Below are 20,223 nucleotides of genomic sequence, written 5' to 3' on the forward strand. Positions count from 1 at the left end.
CTATCACAACATGATCGATCTGGTTGCGAGTGATTCGATCCGGGGACAGCCAAGTAGCTTGATGGATTTTCTTATGCTGGAATCTAGTGCTACAGATGACCATATTTCGGGCCCCGGCGAAGTCGATCAGCCTCAGACCGTTTGGTGATGTTTCGTCATGGAGGCTGAATTTTCCGACTGTTGTGCCAAAGACACCTTCTTTACCCACCCTAGCGTTGAAATCGCCAAGCACGATTTTGACATCGTGGCGGGGGCAGCGCTCATAGGTACGTTCTAGGCGCTCATAGAAGGTATCTTTGGTCACATCGTCCTTCTCTTCCGTCGGGGCGTGGGCGCAAATCAGCGATATGTTGAAGAACCTCGCTTTGATGCGGATTGTGGCTAGACGTTCATCCACCGGAGTGAATGCCAGGACTCGACGACGGAGTCTCTCTCCCACCACGAATCCCACACCGAATTTGCGCTCCTTTATATGGCCGCTGTAGTAGATGTCACAAGGACCCACCTTCTTCCGTCCTTGTCCCGTCCATCGCATTTCTTGGATTGCGGTGATGTCAGCCTTTACTCTTACGAGGACATCAACCAGCTGGGCAGAGGCACCTTCCCAATTAAGGGTCCGGACATTCCAGGTGCATGCCCTTAAATCATAGTCCTTTATACGTTTGCCGTGGTCGTCATCAAAAGGGGGGTTTCTCATCCGAGGCCTGTGTTTCTTATTCACTGGTTATTCGTTTTTATGTGGTGGGTCCCAAGCCCCACGCACAACCGCATAAGCGGGATTCGCCTTCTCACTTTAGCTCGCTTCCAGACGGATGTCTGTTGGCTACCCAGAGGATACTTGGTCTAAGACCGGAAGTTGTGAGCTGCTTGAGCCACATGTAAAAGAATCGTTCCTGGCCACTCCCAAGTGAATGGCAGTCAGAAACTTTCCTCACTTACGTGAACTTCTACATATGACTCCATCCTCCATCAGTTCAATATACTGATCATTTATATATAAACTTTATAGGGTCTCCGACGCTTCCTTCTGGGTGTTACAAACTTCGTGACAAACTTAATATACCCTGTTAGTTAAATATCCGTAAATTGCAGTCTAATAAATAGTTTTGTCAACTATTTGTTAAAAAATGAAAAACAATAACAAAACAATTTAAATCCAATAAATTCTTCCGAAATGGATCAATTCCGACACTTATGCTTCTATGTGGTGCTGATCAATAATTTTAAGATTTTTTATAAAATTCAACATTTTTTTCAATTTGCAAATTTCTTTTGAATTTTTTTCAAGTTTCATTTTAATTCTGTTTCGATTTCATTTGATTTTTTCTCTTTCTTCATTTGTCTTCTTCATGTTTTTTGTTAAACCGAGTACTTACAAATCCCCGATATTCGTTATTTAAAGTACTCAATGTAACAAATTTGCTTGTTCGTTATAAGCGGTTTTCGTTAAAACGAATACTCGTTATTTCGGAAAACTACTGTATATAAAAATATCTTAATATATAAAAATCCAGTGTCCGTGTGTATGTTCCGAATGAACTCAAAAACGAGTCAACTGATATTCATGAAAGTTGGCATGTACATGTAATTTGGTCCAACTTAGATGATAGGATAGTTATTATTCCATAATTAATAAATAACATTTTGTTTTACTTCTAATTTACAGTTACATATGTAAATATAATATAAAAATGAATTGCTGTTCATTAGTCTCGCAAAAAGACGAGAACGGCCAAACCGATCTGGCTAATTTTAGTCTTGAAATATTCGTGGAAGGCCAGGAAAAGATTAGAGAGTGAGTAAATATGGAAAAATTGCGAGGAAGATAATAATAAGAGAATTTTATTCGAGTTGACAAGAAAAATATAAAAAGAGAAAACAAAAAAATAATATATTGAAGGTTGTCATTGTTGCTATGTTAAATATTTTTGTTATTGTTCAATTGTATAAGGTTGTGTCGATAGCCCAAAACAATTTGTAACAAATAAGGAAAGGCAAAGTTTGGGACCATCCGAATATTTTATACTCTCGCAATTTATTGATGTAATTTTATTAAGATAACACACAATTTGACCTATATATTCGGCACAAAGTCCAATAGAAAATCATCATATATAGTGTATAAGGGCTGATGTAATTCCAGAATCAATTTCACTTATTTTCACCACCAAGGGTAACGGGAATAGGGACAACTTGGCACCTGTTAGTAGGCAAACAAACGGCACATTCAGCCTTGAAATTACTCCTAAATTGCAAATTGCAAATGCAAATCGCCAAAAATAACGAAGATTTTCCAAATATTCAAGAAGTCGCTGGAGGTACTGCACAGGACTTTAAAAGATCTTGATTATCGATGAACGTTTTTGGTGGAGCCAGGATTCTGTTAGCAGGTGATTTACGCCAGACTCTTCCAATTTTTCCTGGATCAACTGTTACTGACGAGCTAATCGCATGCCTAAAATCATTGAATTTGTGGCGACACGTAAAGAATCGCCAATTAACAACTAACATATGAGTGTTTTTGCAACAATATCAAATTGCGATTGTAGAAGCAGTTGAAAATGGTAGGGTCGCAGTTGACATCTCGATGGATTAATAACATTTCCAACAGATTTCTGTCACTTCATTGACTCGAAAGAGAAGTTTTCCTGACATGAAACCTAACATAACACATAACAATAATCAACCTCGAGTTATCAATATCGTCGCCGAAGCCAAGATTGGACCAACTTAATTTAATGTATACCTTAAACAACGTGTGTCCGGGTCTGCTAGTAAAAAATATATAAAAATTACACACACAGCAATAATAGCGGAAGGAAGCTGCACTGAGATTTTTTATAAAATGGAAAATGGGCGTGGCAAAGCCCACTTATGGGTCAGAAACCATATCTCAGGAAGTATTCGACAGACTTCAATGGAATTCGGTATATAATATTTTCTTTACACCCTGATGACACGTGTGGAAAATGGACGTAATCGGTTCACAACCACGACAACTTCCCATATAACTAATTTTTCAATTCCATCTTATTCCTTCACATTATAATATATACATAAGGAACCAATGAAGAAAGCGAAATAAAACTTTACACAAATACTGTATATGATCTGTGGCATCACTTGTGAAAAAAATGTCGAAATCGGACTGCAACCTCGGATATCGAATATGAAGAACTCAGTGCCCCAAGGTAACTTTTCACCGAAAATTTCGGTAAATCTCTCAGGTATCTTAATTTAATTCAGAAGAAATATTTTTATTCTAATAGTGTGTCTCTGTACCAGAAAAGGTTAAAATCGGGTCATAACTTCCCTTATATATGAATATATGAGAATACCTAATTATAGGATTTTCAAAAATACGATGAGCTTTATAGCATATAAATCGTTAATATGTGAAATATATTTATGCCGTATATATGGTTCAAATTGTGTGTTTTCTTAATAAAAATTTTCCTTTCTTGTCTAATGATAATTTTTTTAATTTTAATGTTTAGTCTAAGTTACTATTCTAAGGCGATAAATTCATAATTATTTACATCCCCTTTGGCATCAATAACAGCCTGCTTTATTGATAAAATGCAAGTTAACTGTTAATTTAGACCAAATGTCGGTAATTTCGACGTTTCGGTTATTATATCAATTGTCCTCAAATAAGAAAAACTTCCCCACAAAATCATCATGTCACCTCCGACTCTGTTTAGCGCCTAAACTGCATTATTCTTCTTCCCACGTGGTAAATGACCAAAGTGTTTACTAAACCTGCCCTGAACTAAAATTCAGCTCTATCTGCCTACGACAGGATTAGGATGCAATTTAAAGGAAATGAGAGACATATCGCTTTTTATGGTTTCGGAAATATTGACCACTTTATACACATCGCAGTTGTTTATGTTAATTTCTTTTGAGGTCCAGAGCAGTATAGCATCGTTGACTATTATTGCAATGTGCTCATTCGATGTTGCGGCAATATTAATATGACTTTTTATGGGAGTTTGTGTGACAGTTCCTATTAATCTTCCTTAATAATGTAGCACTTGTTAGCAATAGTTCTATTCATTCTGCGTTGGATTTCGAGGCTGATATTACTATACGAATTTATTAAGACTTCAAAGTTATGACTGTCAACACTGAAGTGGCAGCCAAGACGCAAATGCGCTGACTGTTTGTATATTTCATCTTCTTATATGCGATATTGACGTTATATATGTTATCCCATCGTAATTGGGCGACCACACTGAGAGTTCAATCGTTCTGCATGGTTTTGTCTCACCATATTCTGCAAAGAAGCTTATGCATGCAACCGTTCTTCGCCGCCGTATTAGAATAGCTGGGCCAGTAATCTATTGGCTCCCGCCACTTTGTTGTTCTTCAAGCGGGTAACTACTATTCGAATTTCTTGATGATCGGGCAATAGAAGATTTGTTCCATCATCATCGAGTGGGGAATCGGGTTCTTCTCTCCTCGTGTTCTCAGGATAAGTGTTCCCTCCATAATCCCAGTATGCTCTGAACATTAGTTGCCAGATTACGTCGTCGTTCCCTACATGATAATGATCCCGTCTTGAAACTTTCTGCAAAACAACAATTCTCATCGTACCAACAGATTTTCTGACGTTTGTGAAGACCAATTATTTCGATTGCAGAGGTACGCAATGAGTTTGAGATGTCGTTCCACAGTTCTCTTATATCGAGATGCTGGTGAGGCTCTCAGAGAGTAGGAGTGCAAGTCAAGTAGAAAATCGTTCGGCTATGTGTTGCGATTTCAGCTTTTTAACGTTGACGGTTGTCCTTTGCTGAACAGTGCGTATCTTGGCTGCTACCAGATAATGGTTCAAGTCAATGTTTGGTCCTCGGAGCGTACGTACTACTAAAACACAGGAGACATGTCTTCCGTCTATCACAATATGATCGATTTGATGGTGGGTGTTTCGATCAGGAAACAGACACTTGGCTTCATGAATTTTCTTGTGCTGGAATCAGGCACTACAGGCGACCATATTTCGGAAACCAGCGAAGTCGATTAACATCAGACCGTTTGTCCTGGAGGCTGAATTTTCCGACTGTTGTGCCAAAGACACATTACCACCTTTTACCCACCTTTGCGTTAAAATAGCCAAGCACCAAATGACGTCGTGGTGAGACAGCGCTCGTAGATGCGTTCTAGGCGCTCATAGAAAGGGCAGAAGCACCTTCCCAATTAAGGGTCCGGACATTTCAGGTGCATGCCCCCAATTCATGATCCTTAAAACGCTTGTAGTGGTCGTTATCAAAATTGAGGTTTCTCATTTGAGGCTTTGTTTGATCTTTCATTGAGAATGTTTTTTTTATGTTGTAGGTCCCAAGCCCCACGCACAACCACATAAACGGGCTCCGCCTTCTCACTTTAGCTCGCCTCCAAACGGATGGCTGTTGGTTATCTAGAGGATACTTAACAAAAACTTAATAAATTAAACCGGAGGTCGTGAGCTGTTTGTGCCATATATCATAGCACATGTAAAAATCGTCGAAATCGGAGTATAACTTTTCAAGACCCCAGATATTGAACATGAACTTTAATTTATGTTAGTTTTCTAAAAACACCCACAAATACACTGGAACAGTTAAAGGGGGAGAATGAACACAACTAAAATTTGAACTAAACAGAAGGAAGAAGCGGAAAAAATTACCAAAAACAAGGTAACGAAGAGCATATAGCTCATTTACTTGAATAGTGTCATAACTCAAAAAACACGCTTTTTGAGTTGAGTATGCAGAAATGTGCGCAATTTCATCGTCCATATTGTATAACAATTTCATTCCGATGCGTAGGAAAATAAACCGTGATATAAGAATGTGCCGTTCTTAACCCTTTCGACCCCAATGTTGCCTGAGGGCAATTTCGCTAGTTCATAGGCCTACCACCAGCGTTATTTTTGTTTTTGTTTATTGAACCGATATGATAACGGTAGTCTTATGAGTCAGCACGTGGTGTGATCAAAAAAAAAATCACTAGTAAATCATTTAGCAAAGCAATTTGATAAAGACTGCAGCAGTGTCGGCGAAAATTTATTTCTGCATGAAGGAGAACATTTTTAAAAGAGAGAATTTTTTAAATAATTGTAACAAAAATTATCAATCTGTAAATGAACTACTTTTCAGCGATTGTTAAGTGAAATATTTTTGCAAGAAAATTTCTTTAGTTTTAAACCAACATCAGGTGAGTAATTTTTACATATGCGAAGTTGCTTGTGAGCAACTTTGGGCAATTGTGGTATAAAATTTCCATGACTTTAGTTATGAGGCCTCAAGATAAAGGTTTGTCAAATGAGGACGTACAACGAATTTTAAACTTCGATTGGGATGTTTCAACTGATGAAGAAAGTGGTGATGAGATAGAGGATGTGTCTGCAGTGCTGGAGCAGAATTTGCAAGGGATTATGGAAAGAGGGGAAAGCATAGAAATCGGACTTCTTGACAATATAATTACGGAAGACAACGAGCATGAATCTTGTTCTAGTGAAGGGTTTTGCATTGAAAAAATTGATTCGAAGGCATTAAAATGGAGATCAAAGCCATTTGAAGCTCCTGAAAGTGTATGGAAGGCAGATGTCGACTTGGAAATTCACGACGTCATGATGCCCGTAGAATATTTTTCACAATTTTTTGACTGTCGTGCTATTGATTTGATCACGCAGCAAACTGATTTGTATGGACTTCAAGAACTGGGCCTTGAACTTAAATGTACCAGTGTAGAAATAAGACGATATATTGGTACTCTACTGTACTTAGGTGTTTTAAAACTACCCCAATTTAAAATGGCATGGTCTCAAAATATTAAGCTTACCGCTATAACAGATTCAATACCTCGTAATAGATTTCAAACTTTATTTTGATAACTGGTTTACATCAGTAAGCCTTCTGATTGCATTGAAGGAAATGGGCATATTCGCCACTGGTACTATACGTAAAAATCGAATAAGCAACTGCCAGTTACTTTCAGAAGCGGAACTCAAAAAACGTGGAAGAGGATCTTATGACATGAAATGTGAAACCAATCATAATATTGTATGTGTAAGGTGGTTTGACAATAAGCCGGTCCAACTTATATCATCGCATATAAGTCATGAACCAGTTGGCATTTGCAAACGTTGGAACCCAAAAGAAAAAACACACGTAGATGTCCAAAGACCTGCGATAGTTGCTAACTACAACAAAGGCATGGGAGGTGTGGATCTAGCGGACATGTTGATGGAACTTTATAAAGTTAACCACCGCTCAAGGAAGTGGTATATACGAATTTTTTATTGGTGTCTGGGAACGTCTGTTACAAATGCGTGGCTGCTTTATAGAAAACATTTAAATTTGCTTCATCCGAAACAGAAACACATTCCCCTAATAAAATTTCAACTGGAAATTGCTGATGCCCTTCTGCAATCTACGTCTTCTGCAGTTTCTATGCAAAGAAAGCGAGGCAGACCGTCCAACGCAGAGAGGAATGATAGCGATACAAACTCTCCATCGAGCAGTGTGTCGTCGCATAACACGAAAAAGTACAGATTCCAGCCGAACCCTCCAGAAACGAAACGATATGATAAGACGGAACATTGGGTAGTATTCGGTGAAAAAGGGCGCTGCAGGTTGTGCAAGACAGGAACTCCAATGTCCAAATGTCTTAAATGTAAGGTCCATCTTTGCTGCAATAACAATAAAAACTGTTTTTTGTCTTTTCATACCTAATTTTTCCCCAATAAATAAAATAAAATGCGATTAGAAAAAAAAAAATATTAATAAATTCTATACCACCATTGCCCAACGTTGCTCACAGGCAACATTCTGTAGCGCTCAAACGGGTGGGAGTGGCGAGTTGAAAATTTTACTATACCTTTCTAGAATAAATATAATGAGATTAAAACTAAAAAAAAAATTTTAAGATTACAGGAAGAAAATCGGGGTCGAAAGGGTTAAACTTGTTATGTTGCATTACATTTTAACCACAATAACGGCACTTCTCAGTTGTGCCAGAATTAGTAATAATTTTTTTTACGAAATAACGACATATTTTGTGTTCCAACACATATTGTGAATAGTTGAATTTGATTTTCGAATTGAACGACACATTTTGTATTACAACGATATTGGTGAAAAATTAATTAAATTTTTCATATTGCTTTTTTCAGCAAAAACGACACATTTGACTTATGACGGCGAAATTGATTTATATTTTTCACAAATAACGACATAATTCAAACTGGATCACATTAATGCCCAAGAAAAAGCATTAGTACAATATATTGCAGGCCACTAGAATTGTCAATAAACTTTAAATCGCTCTCCTGAAAATCGATTTTTTGGAGTTGTGACACCACTCAAGTAAATGAGCGATATGTTGAAAACACAAACAAAACAAATTAGTTTATATTAACACTAGGAGATCACGGGTTTAAACACACATTTCAAAAGTTATACGTTTTTACACACTTATACACACCCTCCCATACATATGTATGTACTTTTCAGTTTCTCGCTTTCGTTCAATTAAAAAGAGTAAAATGAGGAAAATTCGGACATGAAATTATATTATATTTGCAATGAGCTAAAACTTGATTACGAGCTCTAGTCTTTGTTGTCCGTTGTCTTTCCCTCTGAATATAAAGGCGTTGGAAATGCTCATAGTTCGACGTCCTAATGCGACCTAGTATATTTCTAATATTTTATTCTTCAAGCCTCTGCACACGCTCGTACTCGACTTTCAAGCGCGTACTTGGAAGGTTTTGAAATTTTGTTCAGGAAGCAGCTGCGAGCGATCGTTACTCGACTCTTTGGAACGCGATTGCAATCCGAAGCGAATGACTTGCAAGACGATTTTCAGTTTCTGATTACGATTCTCCACCACGGAGTCTTTTTGATACCATCACCTGGGAACTATCTCCAGAAAGTTGAGATTCTAGCAATAAATATAGCCTATGTTACTCGGAGTGAATGTAGCTTTCCAATGGTGAAAGAATTTTTGAAATCGGCACAGTAGTTTTTGTGTTTATTCATTACAAACATACATCACAGTCAGTCTGGTCCGCTAGTACACATGCAATTTCCAAAACCATTTTAGCCTGTTATTATACCTGTAATCTTAAAATTTTTTTAAAACTATATAATTATTTCAGTTTCAGTTTGGCCCAAGCAATGACGGAGACAAAACAACAATGCAAGCGAAAAAAGTATGTAAATAAAACTTCAAATATTTGAATGTAAACGAAAAACTGTAAATAGGTATTGCAATTGCATTTATACCCATTAGCTGATTGAAGACATCTGATCCTTACAAAATAAATAAGAAAGAAGTAAGGAAGTAAGTTAAGTAAGAAGTAAGATTAAGTTCGGGTGTAACCGAACATATTATATTCTTGCAATTACTTTATGGATTTTATTATCGCATAAAGACCACTAGAATAACGAAAATTACCACCAAGCGACATTATGTTCGAGATTATCAGGCATGTTCTGCAAATCGTATTCGGGCAATATTTTCACATTTTCGTTTTTCAAATCGGATGGAAAAAAGAAAGTGGTATATGGTAAAATATTAAAATGAACGAATTGAAGCTGGATTTTTTTATTGTTAATATATGGTTCGACTGGAAGGACTTGTTAGCGACTGATACAAAGTAACATTTTATTGTACAAGAGAACAAGATCTGATTAATTTTTTTCATTCGGAATTATTTATTTGTTTTTGAAGTTACTTCTTATACGAGTCCGGAAAAGGTTGCGATAATTGTTGCGCAACATGCAACATTATGCATAAACGTACATATGTACATGTATATGCGTGCACGTAAGTTTCAACCACCAAAAAGCAAAAGCAATGTCCACAAAAACAACAAGCGCCAAAAATTTACGTCGATATGTTCGCATGCTCATACAAGTTAAGTTTTTTAATTAAACTTTATTTTTTTAAAAAATAGCGGACTTGCGTCCGCTGTTTATTTTATTGATTAAATTGAATTCTTAAACTAAGAACGTCTACTAAGAACTCCAGCTAAAAGCTGTTGTCCATTGAAGACTGTCTACTAAAAGACTAAATACAAAATACTTCTTAAGCTTAAATTAAACCTATGTTATTTGCTGGTCACATTGACGTTTGTCCCCAATTGCCAATATGCTGATGCGGAGTCATCATTTGGGCGGATGCGTGTGCGGAGTCAATAACTGATGCAGCGTCAGCAGTTCATCAATTGCGGGTAAAAGTTATTGACCGATGTTGGTGAATTTCATAATCAATTGTGTTAACTCCTCCCCTCTTAAATATGATCGTCCTCGATCATTAATAGAATGGTAGGTCATTAAAATTTACGTATGTTTCAGATTTTTCCTTTGGTGCTGTAACTTCTAGATTTGTACTTGATTCTATTACTTCTTTCTCAACATAGTGGATTTCTATGGACCGCTTTTTGAAGAAAATAATAAGTATGGTGATTATGAGAAATGTTGCTGTTATTATACTTCCGTAGGACAATGTTGCCTTTTTAAGGAAGTTGATACGCTGTATATTATTTATATGTAAATCCTTTAGAGCTTCTAATGAGAGTAACTCTATGTGGTCCTTCTCTGATGGGGTTAACTGTAATGCAGCGGGGATTGTCTCGATCGTTTTTACTTCAAAATTATTAAATGTCTGGTTGTTGATTTTAATTGTGGAATTGTTGAATATTACCACTTGCGTTCCATTGATGTCATATAATGTCGTGTCGGCTTCTAATTTACCGTTGAATTGGTTTAATAGAAGTACCCCTGGTTTTATTTCTTCTATGATGGGGACTTGATGACCATTTGTTGTTTGGCATGTTGAATTTAAACTATTTATTATTCTTGTTAAACATAAATCTTTACTTATATCTATCAAATTGGTTTCTTTGCAAATTGTTAAATCATTGTAACTTTCACATTCATTTTTTATTCCGTAAGATACATTTTTGCCTTTTAGTATTTCTTTATAATTTGTTTTAATTATAACGTTATTAATTCTTTTTACTGGTCTTATAATAATTCTTTTAAATGTTTCTTCTAGCGTTAGTGGTATTTTGACCATATATAAAATTTCTGTACCTTTACTTAATACATTTATTTTAGATGATTCTAATGCTTCTTCGGCATTTTTAAACGGTACTTTTTCTTCTGTTAATTTTTTTTTATTGGCAATTCAATTTCTTCTTTACTTAACATTACTGAATTTATAATATTATTTTTGGCTCATTGAATGGCATATCTTATATTTACTAATTCTTCTTTTATTAATCTTATTTTATTTTGCAAATTTATTAGATTTTCAGTTATATAATTTTCGTCTTTTCTTATGGAATTTGACATCTTATTTACTATGTTAGTTATATTATTCATTCGTGTTTCAAATAAGTTATTTATGATTACTTGTTTATCGTTATTGTTATTCAGGTTATTTAAATTATTAGTTATTATATTTAGATCTTCATGATCAGGAGATCCGGCAATATATTTCCATGCCGTTCCCAATATATCAATTGATCTTTTCATTTTATTATTAATAGGTCTAAGGGCGTTTAGGATTTCAAAGGTTTGGATAGTTTCATGTTTTAGTATAGGATATAGGAAATTATTTCTTGGGATTTGAGTAGTTATTTCGTCATAAGTAATTTTCAAAAAATGTTCGTATTTGTCCAAGTCAATGATGTGTATTAGTCTGAATGTTCCGTCTTGTATTTTTGCTTGTCCATTGTCGATCGTCACTAACTGTGCTTTACTGTAGTCTAATATTTTTACGTCCGTTAAGTAATGCTGGGTCAAGGTATTGTTTGAATATGTCTATAATGTCCTGTGTCGAGTAATTTTGTTTTGTAATTGTGTGTCTGTGATAGGATGGATGATTTGAAGGATGATTTGAAATGAATATCTATCTTCATTCCCTGATAATAAGAAAATTTGGTTTTTAAAAGAATTTATCGGTGCTTCTGTAGCTGGGATGAGGGGATGTGCTGAACTTTCATCACTATGGTCAGTAGTTGTTAGAACATTGATGTCAGTCTGTGGAGGTCTAGAGAGTGCGTCTGCTACGATATTCGTTTTTCCTGGTTTGTATTTCATCTCGTAGTTGTATTCTTCTAAGATACACTTCCATCTCTTCATTTTTCCATTGTGATTTTTATTACTCAATGCAAATGTGAGCGGTTGGTGGTCTGTGAAAATTACAACTTTCGCTGATCCATACAAATAATTTCTAAGTGAGGTGAGAGCCCAAATAATTGCCAGCATTTCTTTTTCATTATGGGCGTAGCTTTCTGCTGTTTTATTTAATGATCGGGATATGAAAGTTATTGGTTTACTTGCTTGTTCAAGGACTGCTCCTAGAGCATAGTTGGAGGCGTCTGTGGTAAGGTGAAATTCTTGTTTGAAATCTGGGTATGATAATATAACTTCTTTTGATATTAGTGATAATTTAATTTTATTGAAAGCTTCTAATGCACTTTTATCGAACACAACTAGCTTTTTGCTTGAGGCATTTTTGGACACTCGTCCATCTTCGCCTCTCAAAAGCGAGGTCAGAGGTTTCGCTAGTTTGGCGTAATCTCTGATGAAGCGTCGATAGTAACCTGATAGACCAAGAAAAGACCTTAAGTATTTCAAAGTTCTTGGACATGGAAATTCTTGAATTGATTTTACTTTCGCAGGATTAGTTTTTATGCCTGTTTGGGATATTATGAAACCTAAGAATTCGACTTCTTTTCTAAAAAACTCACATTTGTCTAGTTGGACCTTCATGTTTGCTTTTTCGAGCGTGTGAAAAATTTTTGCAACATTTTGGAAGTGGCTTTGTTCATCTTTGCCAAAAACTATTATGTCATCTATGTAAACATAACAAATTTTTCCTATATGATTCTTCAAAATATCATCTAATGCTCTTTGGAAAATTGCTGGGGCATTCTTCAGTCCGAAAGGAAGTCGGGTGAATTCGTATTTGCCGTTATTGACTGAAAATGCCGTCTTCTCGATATCGGATTCCTTCAAGGGAATCTGGTGGAAGCCGCTCTTCAAATCAAGAACAGAAAAATATTTATTATTTCCTAGCTGTGAAATTACTTCGTTGATTTCTGGAATGGGGTATCTATCTGCTATTGTTAATGTGTTTAATTTCCTATAGTCAATTACCAATCTGTATTTTTTTTGTCCTGATGCATCTAATTTTTTTGGCACAACCCACACAGGTGAGTTGTAGGGTGATCGCGATGGTCTAATGATTCCATCTTTTAATAAGTTTCCTATTTCATTTTGAACAAAATCTCTCATTGCCAAAGGGTATGGATAGTATTTGGTGTATACTGGAGTCTCAGAAGAAGTTCTAATTTCTCCTACTACGGTGGTGGTATAAGTAAGTTTTTCATCTGGTTCGGTAAAAAGATTAGGATATTTTGTAGTTAGATGGTTTATGTACTGTTTTTGTGTAGCTGTCATATGATCAGTCCTTACGTCTATTTTATTAACTGTCGGAGATAATTTTTGTTTAATTTTAATTTTGGTGCCATTACCTAATGTCAGAGTATTGTCATAAGTATTAACGGTGGCACGCATTTCTTTAAGACTATCGTTTCCAATTATGCCGTCGAAAGAATTTAATGTAGGGAGAAGGAAGAATTTCAAAATAGTGTCTTTATTGCCGAATAAATTTATGGTTGTATAGTGAGTAATTTTCATCTGTCCTGCAATAGATTTTGCGAAAAATGGTTCGTCATTTAGTATTTGTTTTGCTACGTGGCAGGGCTGTATATAATTTTTACTTGAGCCTGTATCGATTAACATTTTTAGAATTTTTCCGTTCTTCGTCTTGGACTCTACGTAAGGCAACGAAGAACTGCTCATTCTAAAAAATTGATATCGATATAATCTTGAGTTTCTGGCATTGAATTTTCTTCTACATAGGTTTGGTCTGGCTGTTCAATTTCGTCAGTAGTCAGTGTATTTTCATATTCTAGAGGAGTGGGTGTCCACTCATATTGGTAGTGTTGATCTTGTTGTGTATCCTGTTGAGTAGCTGATTCAATATGGAAATTTCTTTGCTGTTTTAGAGGTATTTGTCGGGAAAAATTAGATGGTCTTTTTACGGTGTTATTAATTTGGGGTCTATTCATGTAATTGACTGCTCTTGAATGTAAGGAGCGGTCGACATCCATTGGTTCTGGTCGTGGAAATTGAGGTTTGGTAGGTGGTTGGCCAAATGGTTTGTAATTTTGCATATTGCGGAAATTATTTGGAGGAGCTTGATGACGTTGATGATACGTGAAATTTTGTGGAGGCATCTGTGGCCTCGGAATATATGTTAACTGTGGATAAAATACGTTGTTCTGCTTTCTGGGTGGGAGAGGTGGTCGAAAATCTTGATGTTTCCGAATTTGGTTATTATTGATTAGCGCGTAGTGCGAACGATAGTTTTGATTTTCAAGTTTTAAGCATAAGTGAAGTGCTTGAGGGAGATCAACTGGTTCTCTCATACCAAGAAGTCTTGGCAAATCACCTTTTAATCCCCGGATAAATGTATCGAGAGCTTTGTCTCGGTAAGTGCGTGTAAGTAGATGCATAGATTCTGGACCAACTTCCATGCATCCGATTTTGTTCAGAATTAGAGATAAGTGTGAATACACTCTTTGGTAGAATTCCTGTATGGTGTGGTTACCTTGCACCAAAGAAGTCATTTGGTACTCAAGGGTACCTAAATCTCGCTTATCAGCGTAGTGGAGGGTAAGGCATCTTGAAATTGCCTTCCAGTCCAATGGCGTGTTATAAGATTTGAGGGCCATATCGGCATTTCCTACGACTTTATTTCTTATAACATTGAGGATGCCGTAATATTTTGGCGTTCCTCTCAGAGGTTCATAGATCTGAAGAATTCGATCTACACTTTTTTTCAAAGAGTTAAACTCTCCTGGATTACCTGAGAAATCTCGAAGGCATCTAACAACGTCTGGTATTTTATCCAGTTCGGTTATATTGTGGGAAAGGTTTGTATCAATGGTTACGTCAGTAATATTTGAAAAATTGACATTTGGGTTAAGGGCGGATTGGACTATGTTTCGTCCTTCTTGTTTTAATATGTTGTTAACGACTCCAGTTATGATCGTGGTTAACTGGTCTATGTTAAAGTTATTGGGAGAGGAAGAAGCTGATTGCTGAGGAGCAGCATTAAGTACAGGAGGTCGGATTAAGTTATTAGGGTTTGACATATTGTTAAGTTTTATATATATATATATATATATTAATTGTTCTTTTACTCTGGAGGGTCCCTTTGGTGGTGAATCGCAGAGTTGAACTTGAATTATAAAGAACCGGAGGGTCCCCCCGAAGGTGGTGAATCGCGGCTCTTGATTTTATATTAAGGTTATTGGCTGTACAAGCCTATTTTTATATTTATTTAAAATTTATAATTCTCTGGAGGGTCCCCCCGAAGGTGGTGAATCGCAGAGAATTTTGTTTTTTATAAGCTGGAGGGTCCCCCCGAAGGTGGTGAATCGCAGCTTGATTTTTATTTTTTTATTGGCTGTACAAGCCCGTTATTATGTATTTGTTATAATGTTAATTAGAGTTAGTAAATATACAATTAAAATTTGAAATTTAGATAAATGTTACTAAAAAATTTTTCTTAAAAATTTATTTTTTTTTTAATATTTTCTTAAAAATAATGATTTATATGCTTTCTTTCCTTTTGTTAAATCTTACATATGTACGTATTTCTTTACTGTATTTTTCCAATTATTATTTTTGTTTAATTTTTAAAATGTTTTTACATTTTGAATTCTTAAAAATCTATGTGTTTTTCTTTCTCTCTTTTTATTGATGTAAAAATTCTTTTTCAAATTTTAAGCTTATTAATTTGCTTTCTTCCTTTTTAATTTCTTTATTATATTTTGACGTTTCTTCTTTTTCTTTCATAAAAATTTTTAATTTTAAAATTTTCTTACTTCCTTTTAATTTCTTTATTTTCTTACTTTTAGTTTCTTTTATTTTCTTTCACAATTTTTTTTTTTTTATTTTTTTTTTTAATTTTTAACTTTTATAATTTCTTTAATCTGTTAATTTCTTTATTTTCTTATTTCTTTTAGTTTCCTTTATTTTCTTTCACATAATTTTTAACTTTTCACTTTAAATATTTTCTTAGCTTCTAATTCTTACTTGTTAGCCTCTTGGCGCCTAGGGTGTCCTCTCTTTTGGTCAGTACCTACTAAAGTTCCCACGGTGCGCACGTTTGGAGGGTGCGTCTTCTTCCTACAGGATCCTGACGCTTGTTGGTTGTTGGACCAGCTCGTCCGGTCAAGTGTTCCTATCCTTCAGCCGTCTTTTCCACGGGTGGTTTATAGTTGCGTTTTCAGCCGTTTTCTTCCTTCACGGGCGATTTGGTATTTTGCTTTTCGGCCGTTTTCTTCCTTCACGGGCGATTCTTTCACTCAACACATTTGCTTTTTTTTATTACACTTGAGCCAAACTTCAGCTGGTCCCTGCTCGGGCGCCAGTTAAGTTTTTTAATTAAACTTTATTTTTTTAAAAAATAGCTGTTTATTTTATTGATTAAATTGAATTCTTAAACTAAGAACGTCTACTAAGAACTCCAGCTAAAAGCTGTTGTCCATTGAAGACTGTCTACTAAAAGACTAAATACAAAATACTTCTTAAGCTTAAATTAAACCTATGTTATTTGCTGGTCACATTGACGTTTGTCCCCAATTGCCAATATGCTGATGTGGAGTCATCATTTGGGCGGATGCGTGTGCGGAGTCAATAACTGATGCAGCGTCAGCAGTTCATCGAATGCGGGTAAAAGTTATTGACCGATGTTGGTGAATTTCGTAATCAATTGTGTTAACTTACATATTCATACATATTTACGACAAGCCGATTTTCTACCAACAGCGCAATGTTGGGTCGCTTTGGCATTGCGCAGGCGGCCATCAATTTTTCGACACATAGAGCTTTACAGAGTCGTTTCAAGTGATCCCTCTGTAATTGTAAATGCGCAAAATATGTATTGGATAGTATTGACTTACTATTAGCAAATATAAATAATTAAATGTATTTAAATATTCTACTAATATATAATGCCAAATATTAATGTACTACAATTGATTTTAGTAAGAATCAAGACATAAAACAATCTATAATAATATGAGTTGGGGACATGGACCTCTTTGCCTGCGAAAACGCGACACTGATTACAAGTCTGTGGCAACGAAGATTTTACAAGAAATGTACTACAAGTACACATATTTACACAAATATGCATGTAAACAAATTTGCGAACATTATGCGTATGGTTCTTTTGATTTTTCCTCTTTTCTTTCGTTTGTTTCATTTCTGCGTATTCTCAACTAGTTTATGTGACTTTTGGTTGAAATTCTCTGCGTTTTCCATTGAAAAGTTAAAGTGCTGAACACAAAGACGACGACACGACACGACGTAGCGACGGCTGACCACAAATGTCGCTTTGAAGCCGGCGTCTTGAACATTTTGAGGACGGCAGCGACATATCATACAGCAATTTCATTGTTGCCTTACTAACATCTTTCACTTCAATAAAATTTACATATTTAGTTTAAAGTGATATTATTTACGCAAAAAATGTAAAAATTGGCGATTTATTTGTTTTAAATAATCGATTGTTATTATAAATGATATATCAAAGCTATTTTGCGTTCCTGCTGGCAAAATAACGTCATACTTGTGAGAACTTTGAATAATTTTACATTTCACATGTTAGTGGCAGCTCTACAGCGGCCATTGTCGTCGGCAAAATTAGAAACATTTCTAAGTTGGCGACAACGACAATCACAAGTCTGTTGTCGCGTAGTCGTGCTCTTGTTTAAAAATCTGTGCTCATAAGAACGCGTGTTTTTTAATATTTGACAGATGTCGCTCGTCGCTTGTCGTCTTCTATGAGTTCAACACATAAGACTATGCTTCACAGGATCATTTCTTGTAGTCAGTCTTCATTTACTTTCATTGCAAATCGAAGGTATTATTTTTGGTTGGTGACACATGTGTATGTATAATCGTATTCACGTGTGTAGGTATGTATTTGATTTCAATAAAATTGAATTTGTAAAATTTCTTAAGGTTGTGGGTTCGAGCCTCACCCGTGGCAGTAAATTTTTTATTTCAATAAAATTACATTTTTTTGAAGTTATACTTCTTATACGATTTCGGAAAAATGTGTACGCATATGTATGATTGTATGGTTGCGCATTATTGGTTGGTGACATATTCGTATGTGTATGTATACACATATTCACATCTGTATGTAGAAGCTGAACCAATACTGGCATTCCTCAGAGGGAAATTTTCATTAGAAATGATCAATAGAAGAAATGATCCTACGACAAAAGGAGGTACGACTATTGATACGTTATGTGCGAGAAATATAGATAAAATAGATGTAAGACATTTCATATCGTATTTTATAATCCAATTGTAAATATTATAGATATCAATCCGCCAGAATCCAGAAATGATAATTGATTTGGACTTTGGTTTATAAAATGTGCATAATAAATTTATAAAATGTGAATTTAAGAAAGTGTCTCGCTAGTTTTCTTTCATACAAAATGATATGCATTTCTTGGAATATCACTAAGAAGTATAGCTTCATCCGCGCGTAGGGACTCCTCGCACTCTTTTTATTCAGATGTGAAATGCCTTATAGCCTAGACAGATGGCAGCGCTAATTTGCATTAGCGGCGTTGATTTGCTTTAACTCGCGCATTAATTCATTTTAAAGCAAATTTGTAATGCACAAAAATTTCGTGTATTTAACTGAATTTACCACATTTGAGCTGGCAATGCTGCCCAAAAATGGCCGATTTTTGCTATTGTGAATGTTAATTGATAGAAAAAAGAAGAAGAAAACGTCAACAAACGCTAGAAAGAAAAGCGTTAGAGGTAAGAAGTTTTTAAATTTCTATTTAAATTATGTGCAAGTTTATTGACAAAATCAAATTTTAATATTTTAGAAGATGGCAGAAAATAAGCAGCGAGTGTTTTGGACGATCAATGATGAAAGCGCTTTAATTGACTTGTGGCGTGAGCGGGTTTATATTAACACTAGGAGATCACGGGTTTAAACAAACATAAGAAGTTTTTAAATTTCTATTTAAATTATGTGCAAGTTTATTGACAAAATCAAATTTTAATATTTTAGAAGATGGCAGAAAATAAGCAGCGAGTGTTTTGGACGATCAATGATGAAAGCGTTTTAATTGACTTGTGGCGTGAGCGGGTATAAAACACAAACAAAATAAATTAGTTTATATTAACACTAGGAGATCACGGGTTTAAACAAACATTTCAAAAGTTATCCGTTTTTACACACTTATACACACCCTCCCATACATATGTATGTACTTTTCCGTTTCTTGCTTGGGTTCATTTAAAAAAAGTAAAATGAGGAAAATTCGGACATGAAATTATATTATATTTGCAATGAGCTAAAACTTGATTTCGAGCTCTAGTCTTTGTTGTGTGTTGTCTTTCTCTCTGAATATGAAGGCGTTGGGAATGCCCATAGTTCAACGTCCTAGTGCGACCTATTATATTTCTAATATTTTATTCTTCAAGCCTCTGCACACGCTCGTACTCGACTTTCAAGCGCGTACTTGGGAGGTTTTGAAATTTTGTTCAGCAAGCAGCTGCGAGCGATCGTTACTCGACTCTTTGGCACGCGATTACGATCCGAAGAGAATGACTTGCAATACGATTTTCAGTTTCAGATTACGATTCTCCATCACGAAGTCTTTTTGATACCATCACCTGGGAACTATCTCCAGAAAGTTGAGATTCTAGCAATAAATATAGCCTATGTTACTCGGAGTGAATGTAGCTTTCCAATGGTGAAAGAATTTTTGAAATCGGCACAGTAGTTTTTGAGTTTATTCATTACAAACATACATCACAGTCAGTCGGGTCCGCTAGTACACATGCAATTTTCAAAACCATTTTAGCTTGATATTATACCTGTAATCTTAAAATTTTTTAAAACTATATAATTATATCAGTTTCAGTTTGGCTCAAGCAATGACGGAGACAAAACAACAATGCAAGCGAAAAAGGTATGTATGTAAATAAAACTTCAAATAATTGAATGTAAATGAAAAACTGTAAATAGGTATTGCAATTGCATTTATACCCATTAGCTGATTGAGGACATCTGATCCTTACAAAATAAATAAAAAAGAAGTAA

The 20,223-nt window shown here is 35.3% G+C and overlaps 1 protein-coding gene across 8 annotated transcripts in view; it reads left to right on the forward strand.

Annotated features, from left to right (window-relative positions):
- The window catches only part of LOC128923552 (protein rtoA-like), a 2,411,103-nt gene that overhangs the window by 402,650 nt on the left and 1,988,230 nt on the right, over positions 1–20,223 (forward strand). For 4 of the 8 annotated variants that reach the window (XM_054235822.1, XM_054235824.1, XM_054235821.1 and 1 more), the window contains exons 3-4: positions 9,143–9,196; positions 20,039–20,092. The exons of 2 other annotated variants lie outside the window; for them this stretch is intronic. In XM_054235822.1, coding sequence (XP_054091797.1) covers positions 9,143–9,196; positions 20,039–20,092 — 108 coding nt within the window. The remainder of the gene's footprint in view (positions 1–9,142; positions 9,197–20,038; positions 20,093–20,223) is intronic. 2 more of the 8 variants (XM_054235823.1, XM_054235827.1) reach the window with 1 other exon arrangement.

This window comes from Zeugodacus cucurbitae, chromosome Y (assembly GCF_028554725.1).
Source record: "Zeugodacus cucurbitae isolate PBARC_wt_2022May chromosome Y, idZeuCucr1.2, whole genome shotgun sequence".
NCBI classification, from domain to species: Eukaryota; Metazoa; Arthropoda; class Insecta; order Diptera; family Tephritidae; genus Zeugodacus; species Zeugodacus cucurbitae.